The sequence below is a fragment of the Panthera leo genome, chromosome B4 (genome assembly GCF_018350215.1).
Source record: "Panthera leo isolate Ple1 chromosome B4, P.leo_Ple1_pat1.1, whole genome shotgun sequence".
Lineage (NCBI taxonomy): Eukaryota > Metazoa > Chordata > Mammalia > Carnivora > Felidae > Panthera > Panthera leo.
The window spans coordinates 15,207,184-15,221,596 of NC_056685.1; the positions used below are offsets into that span (position 1 = coordinate 15,207,184).

At 41.6% G+C, this 14,413-nt stretch overlaps 1 protein-coding gene across 3 annotated transcripts in view; it reads right to left on the minus strand.

Moving 5' to 3' along the window:
* The window catches only part of RSU1 (Ras suppressor protein 1), a 200,902-nt gene that overhangs the window by 78,188 nt on the left and 108,301 nt on the right, over positions 1-14,413 (minus strand). For all 3 annotated transcript variants that reach the window (XM_042945002.1, XM_042945001.1, XM_042945003.1), the window contains one exon: positions 10,996-11,128. In XM_042945002.1, coding sequence (XP_042800936.1) covers positions 10,996-11,128 — 133 coding nt within the window. The remainder of the gene's footprint in view (positions 1-10,995; positions 11,129-14,413) is intronic.

The window sequence follows — 14,413 nt, forward strand, 5'->3', positions numbered from 1 at the left end:
ACTGGTTGTAAATATAACACACAACCGACAAAAAGCACAGTCTTAAACGATCCTTTACATGCCACTTTCTCTACCCTATTAAGATGCTCGTTGTTTCTTTGATTTATCTGATAATAAATTTTTGATGACTGGTAAGTCTCATAAAATTGCTCTGGTGTTGACTACACTGATTAATAAGTCTGAAGAATCGAAAGTGTCAGGAATTCATGTGTAGGAATAAGTTACTGCCAAACATATATTAGGTATTCCATAAAATATAGAATAAAAAGGTTGATCTGGTAATTTTATCTTGTATCCATTTTCCTGTAACAATTTATATTCAGGGTCATCATCATCTTCTGTTGCCTTAAAAAAAAAATCAATGAAGTAAAGCCATACGGAGGGGCAAATTAAGGAATTAAACTAAATTTTTTAAAAATAATGAATATAGACAATAAAACATGTTTCCCAGAGGGGGAAAAAATGGAATTAAAAATCATTGCTGGGGGGCGCCTGGGTGGCTCAGTAGCTTGGGCGACTGACTTCGGCTCAAGTCATGATCTCACAGCTCGTGAGTTCAAGCCCCGCGTCGGGCCTGTGCTGACAGCTCAGAGCCTGGAGCCTGCTTCGGATTCTGTGTCTCCCTCTCTCTCTACCCCTCCCACGCTCATACTCTGTCTCTCTCTCTCAAAAATAAACATTAAAAAAAAAAATGATTGCTGGGGCAACTTTGAGATGATCTAGTTTGAATCACTCACTTTGAGATGGGGAAGTTGAAAGTGGGTGTGAGAGGCCGTCTGCCACCGACCAGCAGGTGGGACAAGAAGCCACCTCTAAGGACCAGGACATACACTAAGAACAGACTTCTTTTTCCTCAGATCAGAGTATGCCTTTGTCTTTACGTCATGGTGCATCATAAGAAAATATGCACGCTATCTCTGATGTCTCTCTCTCTCCCTCTGCTGGGAAAGCAAACCTGTCTTAATTAGGTAAGAACAGAACTCCCTACTTTGTTATGAGTAGTCTCATTCTTGCCTGTAAAGACTCTGGAGATCTCTGGAGATAAGGTAAAGAAAATGAAGCAAAGTTACAAGGGCTCCAAATGTGGTTACCGCAACTCTGAGACGAGTCAGGAAATCCCTGATCCCTTACTGAGTACAATGCTAGGAGCTACCACTCAAGACCACAAAGTCCCAGGGAGAAGATTCCTTACTTACTAGCATGGGTCCCACGGCATGAAGCAGACAGGAGGACAAAGGCCCCCTGCACAACATCTCCCCTCTAGAAGATTCTGTGAAAGAAACAGCATGGGGTCCAGGGGTTGGTGCTCTATGTAAGCCTTCCTTGTTGAATTCTCTAGCCAATGGGACGAAGGAAGGGGCTGTGTTAGGTGCCTTTCATTCCCAAGGAACGTTTAAATCCTGACCAGTTTCTGTTTTAATGTGGTCTGCTGTTACAGGAAGATGAGAAGAAAAAACACTGACTCCTCTGCCAAGAACAAGAGCCTATCACATGTGTCCCTGAAATCAAACAGGAGTCAATCTGCATGCTTTGGGGGAACAGAACCCCAAAAGCCAAGCACATTAGGAGAGGCATGGGGTGGGTGGGGGGTAGATCAAGCCTCACACAGTCAGTGAAACATACTAATAAACAGAACATGCCTACAGTGAAGCTATGGGGGTGGTGGAGGAAAAGAATAGAGAAGGTGGTGGACAAATAGAGAACTGAATGCAATTTGTGGGCATCTGAGTAACAAGAGTGCCATGGGTTAACTGTACCCCTATCCGCTCCCAAACTCATCTGCTGAAGTCCTAGCCCCCAGCACCTCAGAATGTGATATTTGCGTCCTTATAAGAATGGGAAATTTGGACGCAGAAACAGATAAACACGCAAGGAAGATCATGTGAAGACACACGGGGAGAAAATGGCCATCTGCAGGCCAAGAAGAAAGGCCTGGAACAGACCCATCCCTCAGAAAAAAACCAACCCCTCCAACCCTTGATCTCAGACTTCCAGCCTCCAGGACAGTAAGATAATAAAGTTCTGCTGAATGGCTTCAACAGCCACAATTAGACAAAACTAGGTATCAGCAGGAAGAAAAAGAAAAAAGCTATGTGCTTATCTGGTAAACGTGACATCTAAAACAACCACATCCTCAATGATAATTTATTTATTTTCTAAAAACACACTATCTACTTGGATGGAGAATAAGACATACATTTTGAAGGTGATGAAACAGTGTATGCTACAAGTGAGACTACCTAAAAATTAACTGTTGTGGGGAATATGCCTGAGGAACTCCCGGAGCTTGCACCCATGGGTTAACAAGGCATAAAGAATTAGGAAGCCACAGAATGTAAGCATCCAAGATTAGGTAATCAAGATTACGTATTTTGGGTGACAACGCCCCCCAACTTAGTACAATAGCTGCTTTCACAGGAGAGAAGGACCAAAATAGGTAAACACCTAAACTGGGCTCTAAACCAAAGCAGGGTGAAATTGCCAGGAGCAGAGCTAATTAGCAAAAGAAAGGTGCCTTGTTGACCCTGAGGTAGCATGCTGGGTCTTATCCCCTCGGCTAGCTAAGATAAAAAGACCCAAAGGGGAGCCTCTTGCCCGCCCAAACAACCATCTGGCTCCAGGATTTTGTTTTGTATTGACCCAACCCCTAACACAGCAGTATCTTCGAATTCTTATTTCCCCACACGCATGAGTTAATGTTCAAGGTTTCACTGTCTCTTTCTGCACATCTATCACGCTTGTAAGCCTTCTGATCCTAATAAAAATGGAGCACGGACCCTCACTCTGGGCTCTTGTCTCCTCCTGAACATTAGCCTCTCTTGCATTTAAATCCTGTGTCCGCTCTCTTGCTGGACAAGAGAGAACTTCAGACCCAGAGTCTACGACAAACTATTACAGTGGAAATAGTATTTCTTTTTTTTTTTTAATTTTTTTTTAACGTTTATTTATTTTTGAGACAGAGAGAGACAGAGCATGAACGGGGGGGGGGGGGGGGCGGGGGGGGGAGGGAGAGAGAGGGGGAGACACAGAATCTGAAACAGGCTCCAGGCTCTGAGCGGTCAGCACAGAGCCCGATGCGGGGCTCGAACTCACGGACCGTGAGATCATGACCTGAGCCGAAGTCGGACGCTTAACCGACCAAGCCACCCAGGCACCCCGGAAATAGTATTTCTTGACCACAAACTTTTTGTACCATGAGTCTTTTTTTTTTTTAAGTTTATTTATTTAGAGAGAGGGTGGGCAGTGAGCACACAGGAACAATTGAGGGAGAGGTAATGGGAGAGGGGGAGAGGGAGAATTGCAAGCAGACTCTGCACTGTTAGCTGCGGGGCTCAAACTCACAAACTGTGTAATCATGAGCTCAAGTTGGACGCTTAACCAACTGAGCCATCCAGGCGTACTGATACCATGAGTCTTAAAAATATACATGAAATAATATACAAACAGAAGAGGATAAAATATGAAAAGTTGTTACCTTAATGGCTGACAAATAAATTGGAACATCAACAAATGCCTATAAACGTAACTCACAGTTGAGTTTTTTATAGGATAAAGCTGATTGAAACTCCTTTCATATTGTAAACATTCTAAACCAGAATAGCTGACAGTACTGAGCTCCCAAAAATTTACCAAAAACTCCTCCTCAAAACCCTCCAGTAATTCGCGACCAGAATAGGAGACCAGGCCTCAATGAAAAGCCCGCATGTAATAAAACAAGGTATTGCTGTGTAGAGAATAGAAACCACAAGGTTTTTATTATAAAAGCACTTATTAATTTATCTCTCAAATAAAAACTGCAAATACAGGCAACAACTCATCTTAGCTGGACAGAAAGCATCAAGCATTGAACTTAAGACGAGTAGAAGTTAAAAAAAAAAGTTGTCAATATGCAAGGCTGATCAATTTCATTTCACTGAGGAGGTCAATACTCAATAGATCAATGTGATTCTATCAAGTGAATACCATCTAAAAATGGAACTCAAAATAGCTCTTGAAGAGGAAGTAACCTGACACATTTCCCCTTCAGAGGGCAAGCTGGGTCTAGGCTATGTTGATTTTCTCCTGTCAAGTGGAACAAATTATCTGTATTCTATTTACCTTAAATTGAAACTGTAACGAATCACGCTGTACATAACAGTACAGCTGTACAAGACAGGCTTAATGCAAGCTGGACAGTCAACATACAAGCGAGGAGATGGGGTGGGGGAGGGAGGACATGAAGGTTCTGTTCTTTACAGTATCACATAAAGGTGTGAGGTTCAGAATAAACATCACTCTTCTCCCTTTGACGTGGAAGTTGTGTTTTTTTCCCATTTATTCTAAATGTATTCAACTTTTTTTTTTTTTAATATTTGTATTTAGTTTTAAGACAGAGAGAGACAGAGCATGAGCAGGGGAGGCAGAGAAAGAGGGAGACACAGAATCCAAAACAGACTCCAGGCTCTGAGCTGTCAGCACAGAGCCTGATGCGGGGCTCAAACTCACAAGCTATGAGATCGTGACCTGAGCCGAAGTCGGATGTTTAACCGACTGAGCCGCCCAGGCGCCCCTAAATGTATTCAACTTTTTAGTGGTAAGGACACCAGTGGCTACATAAAATGCAGAAAGACTGACACAGCTCCTGCCCATCGGCCAAACATGCCCGAACCTGTCCCCACAGGGCTGGCAGGCCAGCACAATGTGGCTACAGCGTGACCACACTGGAGGACCACAGCAAACATGGGTTTGGGAGGGAAGCTTTTCCAAGTGTGCGCGTATATTCAAGTCAGAGTAAAAAACATCGCGAAATATGTATAAGACGGGGTTTCCCAGATGCGTTCAGGAATAACAGGTAGCATCCTGAAGCTAGTTTGTAAACCCTGGCAAGGTTCAACTTTGACCTTACTATGTTTAGGGGGTAGAGGTTCCCTCCTTTAACTCTCCCAAACTTCAGGTGCACCGGCAATATCGAATGGGAAACACCTTCCATTTAAAAAACCAAACCAGGGGCGCCTGGGTGGCGCAGTCGGTTAAGCCTCCGACTTCAGCCAGGTCACGATCTCGCGGTCCGTGAGTTCGAGCCCCGCGTCAGGCTCTGGGCCGATGGCTCGGAGCCTGGAGCCTGTTTCCGATTCTGTGTCTCCCTCTCTCTCTGCCCCTCCCCCGTTCATGCTCTGTCTCTCTCTGTCCCAAAAATAAATAAAAAAACGTTGAAAAAAAACCAAACCATTTTGCACGAACTATAAAATAAAATAAAACTAGAAAAATAAAGCTTCACAAGGCATGTAAAAACTTCATGTATTGAAAGAAATGTGCACATGTACAAAGAAAATGGAAAATTACTAATTATCTCTCAAGTTTACCTGAATAATAGTGCTAAACAAGTTAAAAGCAGAAGAGCAAAAATCCTTTTAAATGTAAATTACATTAATCTAATCAAAAAACTCGTAAGAGAGAGAAAATTGTTATGTACTCTTTTCTCACATGATCTGTTTTCTTCTTGTTACCTTAAGAGGGAGGTATTAATTTACCAGAGCAATGAATCGCTCATGGCCACAGACAGCAACAGGTGAATGAGTATGTCAAAGGATGACAGCTGATACTACATCCCAAATTACATCTGTTAGGTGGAATAAACAGGTCTCAACTCCTTGTGCTGGTAACATACTATCTGGAGAAAAAGGAGCGCTGTGTAATTTTACCACTAAAGGTAACATCAGATAAGGGATATGACCTCATACTACCCAAAATATACTTTATGGACAGTTTCCCTTTTCTCTTTGCTATTTCTTAGCGATGTTAGATAAATGCAACATATTTGCATGCAAATAGATCTGGAGATGTCAAGAATTTGAATCATATTTTATGTTATGGTGCAAATGTGATAATATGTTTATTAACAAGAAAAAAATATACATATATAACATCTATAGAGGAAATGTAAATTACCAGGCACCCAATACACAGTCAACCTTTAAAAATAAAAACGATCTTTTATGTCCAAAGCTTTAGGGGGGAAAAAAAACCAAAACTGGTTCTTCATTTTCACGTCTACTCTAAGGAAATATTGTTTTTCTCTGACTTAATTTGAGCTGTTTTCAGATACAGTAATGAAAGAGAAGTCTACGTTTTTTCTGCATTCCTAAGTCACTATGTAAAATTCACTAACTGCTAGAAAGGTCCTGGAAGTTTAACACTCTCCTTCATCTTTCCATGATATTTATAAAACCATCTGCTAGTTCTGTGCATCCATTTTTATACTTCACCAGAGAATAATAAGGTTTGGAAAGTTTTGTTAAATGGGATTTCCTTCCTGAAAGGCCTGTCTTAAAATGAACGGGTGGGGGGGGGGGGGGTCACCTATTAGGTTTGAAATGCTTTAGCCTTTTGGTAGACCAGATATATCTGTTATCTAAGGATCTTCTAGGTCACAGACTCAGCAGGCATTAGAGGATATGACAGTTGTTTAATAAAGCCCATTTACGTCCGTCCACTAGAGCCTGTGATAGGTTGGAACACAGTGAAGAAAAAAAGAAAACATTACTTAGTTTTAACTGTACGAGTAAAATAAGTTTGGAGATGATACCCAGAAGATCAAAGTATTCCTCCTTATAAGCCGAACAGGATGACTTATTTTGCTAGATTTGTAGTGAAAAGAAATTGCTGGCATTTTTCTCATCACTGCCCACCATCCACCAAATACTGCTTTGTTAAAATGTTTCCAAGAACCGGCATGAATAATAGTATGGCCAGTCTCCACTGAAGATTAAAAAAGAAAATAAAGTAAGTGAGTGTGGCGCCTTCCCCTAGAGACAAAAGCAAGTCACAAGACAGGAAAATGCCAGGGAAGCATCCTTTGAGTTATGCCGCTCTGGAAATGAGGCTTAAGGACAGCCATGCTTCGCAAATTGCAGCCTTCATGAGGGTGCCTGTTTTCCAAATGCCTCATTCAACCAACACATTTTCAGCCTAACATTTGTCAAACCTCTTCTTTTGTTAAGAGTTAACTTGTCAGCTTTTAAAATGGCTTGCGGTTCCCATCCACCTTCCTTGATGGAAATGTGAAAAGTGTGAGTTACTCCCTTTCACAAAGAATCTTGTCAAGGATCCTGACTCTAATCTGACTTCTCCTCCTGGAGGTAAAAAAAAAAAAAAAAAAAAAATCTACTTTCTGGAAACTAAACAAGTGGTGACTATTCTATCATAATTCTGCTTCACAGAAATAAAAGAGGTCAAACAAGGAGAAAACCACCACCGGATACAGCGTTAGGAGGTGACCCTATGGCCTAAGGACAGCCTGAAAAATGCTAATGTACTTGTAGGGTGTACTTGTAGGGTTTGCTCCTCAAAAACTGGATGAGCGGCTTTTTTTATGCAATGACACCAGCCAATATGTTCCCCTGGCTGAAGTATGACAAATAACAAAGAACAGTCCCCACCTGAGAAATGAGTTGGAAGGCATGATGAATGCCCCAAGCGTGTTCTACGGCACGCTACCATAACACGCTCCCGGCCACACCTACCCGCGTCTCCCCGGCCCGTGCTCCACTGCGCAAGTTCCTATCTTCCTCGTGTCAAATCCTCTCGGAACATTTTAATTCTTCCTCAACACTGATTGCACTGTTTTGTTGCCAATGTCCTCGGCTCCTCTTGGAGTCCATTAGAGCCTGGAAATCAGATAATCTGTCTTCTCCACCTGTCGCTGCTCTACGCTCAGAAGGCCTCTGAGGATGTGCCTGGAACGTGAAGGTCGCTGTGAAAGTCGACCGCAGACATGAATGAAAACGAGACATGCCGGTGAGGTGTTTACTGATCTCACTTAGGAATGGGTCGATTGGTTAGAAAAAAGGAAAATAAGGAAGCAGAGGCGTTGGCAAGTAAGTGCCAAAGCAAAATGAAAATGTGCTTTCATGGGAGTCGTCTCAAGATCGATACACAAAAAAGGGACTTTTTGCTGGAAGGGGTCTATGTGGCTTACACAAAAAAGGACAAGCGAGGGTAGAAACTGCAGCTTTTAGAACGGAATATCTAAGGTGAAGGTGCTGAATGTGAAATTGGCTTTTTTGAAAAAAATATGTGTAATGAATAAACCGGCTCCTTCAAAGTCATCACATGCCCAGCTTTAAAAAAAAAGTAGCCAAGCACCTGCTTAATTAGAATAACATTTTTTCAGGTAGTTGATAAGGATGCAAAAGGTCCTCTAATTAGGAAGTGGCTGCTGAAAAAAATTAAAGAATTAAGTTGGGTTCTAGTTACATGAGGACACAGTAATGTACAGCTATTCATATAAAAGAGGTTCTTCCCTTTTATTGTATTTTTTAAGTTTACTTATTTTGAGAGAGAGAGAGAGAGAGAAAGCACGAGTCAGGGAAGGGCAGAAAGAGAGAATCCCAAGCAGGATCGTCACTGTCAGCACAGAGCCCTTCACGGGGCTCAAACTCACGAACCGTGAGATCATGACCTGAGCCCAAACCAAGAGTAGGAAGCTTAACCGACTGAGCCACTCAGGCGCCCCAAGAAGACCTTACATTTTAACACTCAGTGAAACATAATGGTGGCATTTTTGTGTAAGTACTATTTTAAAAAAGACTAAGAGTCTGACTTAGCATCTAACTTAGTTAATAGGCCACGTGTTCAGCTAGTACGTTCAGTAAAGGAGTGAACCCAGAAGATGTGGGAGAATGGGCGAAGGACAGAAAGCTGAAATACCAAGCCACTAACACTTCTCTCCTTCCTAAGGAGAAGGGGAGAACTCTGAGGGAGAACTCTGAAGGGTCCCTGCCCTTAAGGAGGTCACATCAAGTGTATCCTCCCAGTTGAGGCTCCCATAGACTCCTCTAAAAGCAGTGAACGTTGTACTAACTGGTCCCCCAAGAAAGGGGGTGATGACTCCCCTACGCTTACGTAAGCTTGTGGATGCTCTTGTCACTGTATAAAGGATAACATCATTCTCCAGGAGGAAATCAGAACATAAGCCAGTGGGCAAATTGTTTACATTACTCTGATCCTCAAAACTAGGATGCTAGTAAGAGAGACGGGGCCAGAGGCAACAAATATGCTACTGATGAAAATGCTGTGTCATATACAGTCCCTTTCAAAGAGCCCACTAACAAACTCAATCGAAGCCGTGAGCCTCATTCATCCAACATCCTAACCATGTTCAAATAACCAGAAATAGTTCGTAACATACAACAGTTTGTGTATGATGGTGATTAGTCAAGGACTTGGAGTTAACACAATATCCATCAATTCAAAACGTAATCTTTTAAAATGAAATTAAAATTAGAAGTGCTTTTATAGGCAATGTGCTCTCATACTCTATAGATTATAAATTAATGGATGATAAAATAAAACAGGGTTATCTAGAATGAAAAACAGAATATTTTCCCCAGTTCTGAGTTCATAAAAGCTTGTTTGTGTATTTTTCTCTATGTTAAGGTATATACAATGATTTTCTGAAAAGATAACCTACAAACGAAGATCTATGGAGACTCCCATTTACTGAGAAAATATCAGACCTCTATCTAAAACTGATGATAGCAATGATTAACAATTTAAGAGGAAAAAAATGAACAATACGCTGCTCATTTGCAATTATATTTTCACACATTTTCATAATGAACTAATTTCCAAGGCTGAGCTATATTCATATTTAAAGACACTATATATATCATTGCAAGTAACTAGGAGGCTCATGAAACAATAAAACACAGCTTCTACTTCTCTCAGTTTACTCTTGAGGTAAGTCTTGAAAGGCATATTGTAAATGTCACGGTATCATCTTAAAAGAAACCTAAATCGTGCTTTAAGCGGCTTTCACATATGAGGATATGCTATCATTTCAGCAATTTAAGTGTATTTAATTTTAACGCCATTGTTCTTCCCGGATCATCTTCTCTGTGGCTCTGCCCGAGGCAAACAGGACTACACCAAGTCCTAGATGTGAGACCAGGAACACGGTACACGGGAGGAGGGTCCAGAAGCACACAGCTGACAAGCTACCGGCAGGGATTCTGCCCTGTGGGTTAATCCTGACCCGCTGCCCCAGCACGGACTCAGTGAGGCCTGTGTTGAGTGGGGGGGATTTTTTTTAAGCCCCAAAAAGCAAACTCCTAACTGAATGTGACCTTTAATGATTCTCGCACTCTTCTCTAGTAGCTGGGATGTGAAATTCTCAAAGGATGGTGCTGGACACAAAATCTGATTAAATCAGAGTATGGATTTTTTTTTTTTTTTTCCAGTCTCTTCTGTATTTGTTTAACACTAGAAGGGACTAGATTTCACCATTAAGGATCGGGAAGCACTGCGATAAATGATCATTTCAACTGAGGGATGGGGGCGGGATGAGGGGGAAATAACGTCAGAAGATGCAGGAACCAACAGGGCAAGTGGGGATGGAAGAATTCCAGCTGCCCTTTGACACAATGAGGAAGAAACAGGTGTGGACAGTTAGGCCCTAGAGCTGGCTCCCCAAGGTCGCCCTTGACCCAGGGCAAGGACTTAAGGGATTTTGATGCTGTGACTAAAGCTGGCTGATTCCTCCTCCTCTTTTTCTGCCTTTTCTTTTTCTCTTAGAGAGATTATCATCTTGCTAGAGTAAGAGCTTCTAAAGAATAGAATGATGCTTTCCTAGTATCTCCTCCTAATGCTATAAATAAACTGCTTAACAATTTTGTTCATAACATTTCTTATTCTTTGCATTCAAAGGAGAAAAAAGTACGTGCTGATCTTAATGTGTCTGGTGAATTTCGTTAGTGCCATGAATATGCAACCAATTTAATGCCTTAAAATTTTTCTCAACAACTTTGGTGTGAATTCCCCTTGAAAACGTCAATTAAGAATAATCTATAAATAACAGGGGCAATTACTACCTGTGGTTATTAATAAAACATTTAAAAATACTATAAGCTAACCGCCACCAATATGACAAGGTCATATGATAGTTTTTAAAAATGGCATAATTACAAATACTGTAAAACGACAGTCTACTAATTTAGAGAATCACAGTCTACTTACTATTTGTATGTCTCAGAACGGATATATTCAAACACGTGGGACACACCAAGCTGGAACTGGTCAGCAATGGGGGTAACCCAGGGATTGTTCTCTGCTTTGAACACTTGCTTCTGACCAGTTAAATCCAAGTTTCCTGAAATGATGGAAGGAAAAGAGGAGAGGTGATGTTCATTTCATCTAACACAAATCAGGTCTAAGGAGTCCTGCCCAGTAACCACGGCACAACCCAAAATACCTCTTGGATCATTTGAGTTGATTTTTTAAAAATGTTACTTCAAGTCCTCGCTGGTATGCAAGAAATGTTAGTGATAGTACCCTGGCCCAAGAAATTAACAACAGAAGGAAGGAAGGAAGAAAGGAAGGAAGGAAGGAAGGAAGGAAGGAAGGAAGGGAGGGAGGGAGGGAGGGAGGGAGGGAGGGAGGGAGGGAGGAAGGGAGGGAGGGAGGGAGGAAGGGAGGGAGGGAGGGAGGGAGGGAGATAAAAAGGTAAGAAGGAAGGAAACCTGGAAGGAGTTCTTGCAAATGCAGCACATACTTTATTTTTCTAGATATTTTTTTACAGAGAAGGAAATGACCCATCCAAGACTGAAAGATACAAGCCTTTTAGAACCTCCTGAAATTCTATTTGACAACGTATATTATTGCTTGTCCAATCTCATCTAAACCCAATCCAATCAACATCACCATTCATCAAAGCAGACCATGAGTGAAGGAAGATAAGAATGTTGCCCAAGTAAAATTATTGTTTTATTACTCAGGGACCATAAGCACATCACAGAATCGGCACTAAATGAATCTCATTAACACAGCTAGAAACTCACATCTGTATACTCCTTACCAAAGCTGATGAATTAGCTTTAAAAACCATTTCTTCATTTGATTACCTAGCAATCCCTAAGGTCAATAATTGACATCGCTTTATAGATGGAGAAATGGAAACATGGCAAAATTAAGTAATATGTCCAAGATCAGAACATGTCAAAGTCGGGATTTGAACCCAAGGCTCCTGACCCCAAATCTTGTATTTCTACGCTGTCTGGTGAAGCTTTCAGGTTACATATTCTAGATCAACCACGGATGAGTTAAGGAAGGTAGCATAACAAAGTCAGCAAGTGCCACCCATCTGAATATCATCTGTTAATAGTCAGCTGACCTTTTCCCCCCCGTTTGGTATATTCAAAAATGGTAAAGGCTACGTGTGAAAGAGCTTCCCACCACACGCTTGCCTACGCAAGAGACAAGGACAGCACGGTGTTGGAGCAGCAGCGTATTCAGGTTACTTGGCATCAGACTCACCAAAAGCCTTCCCCTAAAGGCCCTACTGAGGAAGTCCACTTTCAGACTCCCAGCCTGCAGGACAAGAGACTCACCGATTATTCTTCCCAAGATACATCCAACGTGCCTTGCCTGTCCAGTTTTGAAACTTTACTTGCCAATTGTGTCATAACTGATAACTCAGGATAAGGAAAACACATTCTGGGATGCAAGTATACCATGAAGCACATAATGTCCTAGCTGATCTGAACTTAAGAAATGCACAAACATTTGTGCTGGGAAGATGGTGTAATACTTCTTCTTAAAACAATTGATGGTTTCAATTTGTCTTTTTGTTATACGAACTTGTAACTATTCAGAAAAATAAAGAAAAGACCAATATAAAAGTGATTACAATTTAATAAAATGCTTCTCAAGAAAACAGATATTACCAAATATAATGAGTAATTCGTCATTTTTCCAAAGCTACTTAGAATTTGTTGGTGTCAACTACAAAAATAAGCAGATAAATTTCTCTCCAAGATTATCAATATTGTCAGTTTCCTCATCCTAATGGTTAAACATCATTAGTCAGATATTAAATCATTGGGTAAATTAATAGGCTTTATTCTCTAAACCAGGAGTCAGAAAACTGCCTCAGGCAAGTCAAAATCCCTGAGTTGTCCAAATTCTCTTAGCTGCATATCCTACTTGGGTGTGAGCTGTAAGTCCTGAGCTATTTGTTTTTTATCTTCTCCTGGGGAGGGGTTTTAGCTTTCCAAGAATAAAAATTTGTATCTTGTTTAAATTCCTCTGTAATTATTTTTTTCTTTTAGGATCTTGTTTGCTGTCTCTATGCCCTCTCTTCCATATAATTCTATTACTTTTTCCAATTTTTTCTTTTCCTAAAAATGAATATAACATCTGAAAAAAAGTCTTCCGTTTAAAAACAATTCTAGGGGTGCCTGGGTGGCTCAGTCGGTTAAGTGGATGACTGTTGATTTCAGCTCAGGTCATGATCTCACACTTCGTGGGATCGAGTCTCACATCAGGCTCCATGCTGACAGCACAGAACCTGCTTAAGATTCTCTGCCTCCCTCTCCCCCCTCCCCTGCTCTCTCCCTCTCTCTCTAAAAATAAAAATAAAAACAATTCTAAAAGAGACAATAAAACCAATTCCATATTTAAAAAAAATTTTAATGTTTATTTATGAGAGAGAGAGAGAGAGAGAGAGAGCACATGCAAGCAAGGGAGGGGCAGAGAGAGACACACACAGAATCCGAAGCAGGTTCCAGGCTCTGAGCTGTCAGCACAGAGCCTGACACCGGGCTTGAACTCACGAACTGTGAGGTCATGACCTGAGCAGAAATCGGACGCTTAACCGACTAAGCTACCCAGGCACCCCAACAATCCCATATTTCTTAAGTGGCCTGTTTTAAACGTACAGTGAATATGTTGCCCATTGTTCTTAGGAAGCATGGTCACTGAGGGAAGCAGTGCCACAGCAGGCAACAGTCACCATGGTATAGCAAATTCACTAATAAGCTGGGGGTGGAGGCAGTGGAAGTAAACACCTCTCTTAAAATCTTCACCCCATAAACAAGCTATGTTCATCCTGCCTCTGAGGCCTGCCCACTGACATCGGCATGAAACCAACTATGAAAAAATAAATAACAGACATCTGGAAAAATATACGTATTCCAAAGTGGCTAAGAAAAAAAGGAAGAGAAGCCACAAAAGGCATGAATGGCATAAGGAAGCAAACCATTTCCTAAACAAGGGGATCTCCCTGTTAGTGGCTACTGTGACCTGAAGATCTTTCCTCCTTGTTCCCCAAATCATCTATCCTACTGAGAAATACAGTCTGAATTTCTAATGGGTATAATTTAATCTGGTGAACATCTGGGACTCCCCAACATTCGCATATCACCAGGAATTAATTCAACGGGATTGCTTTCTCTTAACATGTGGTTCAGACTAGTCTGCGGAAGAAGAGGGGGAGGATGAGGGAAGGGAACTCGATACCTGGAGCACAGAGCACTTCTCACCATGCTGTGTTTTCAGGGCCCTGGGTCCATGTGAGAAAACTGTGGACCAGGGACAGTCTCCAGGAAAGACCCCACAGGCAATCCTCAGCTCGGGGATGACGTCCATGGGACAGTGA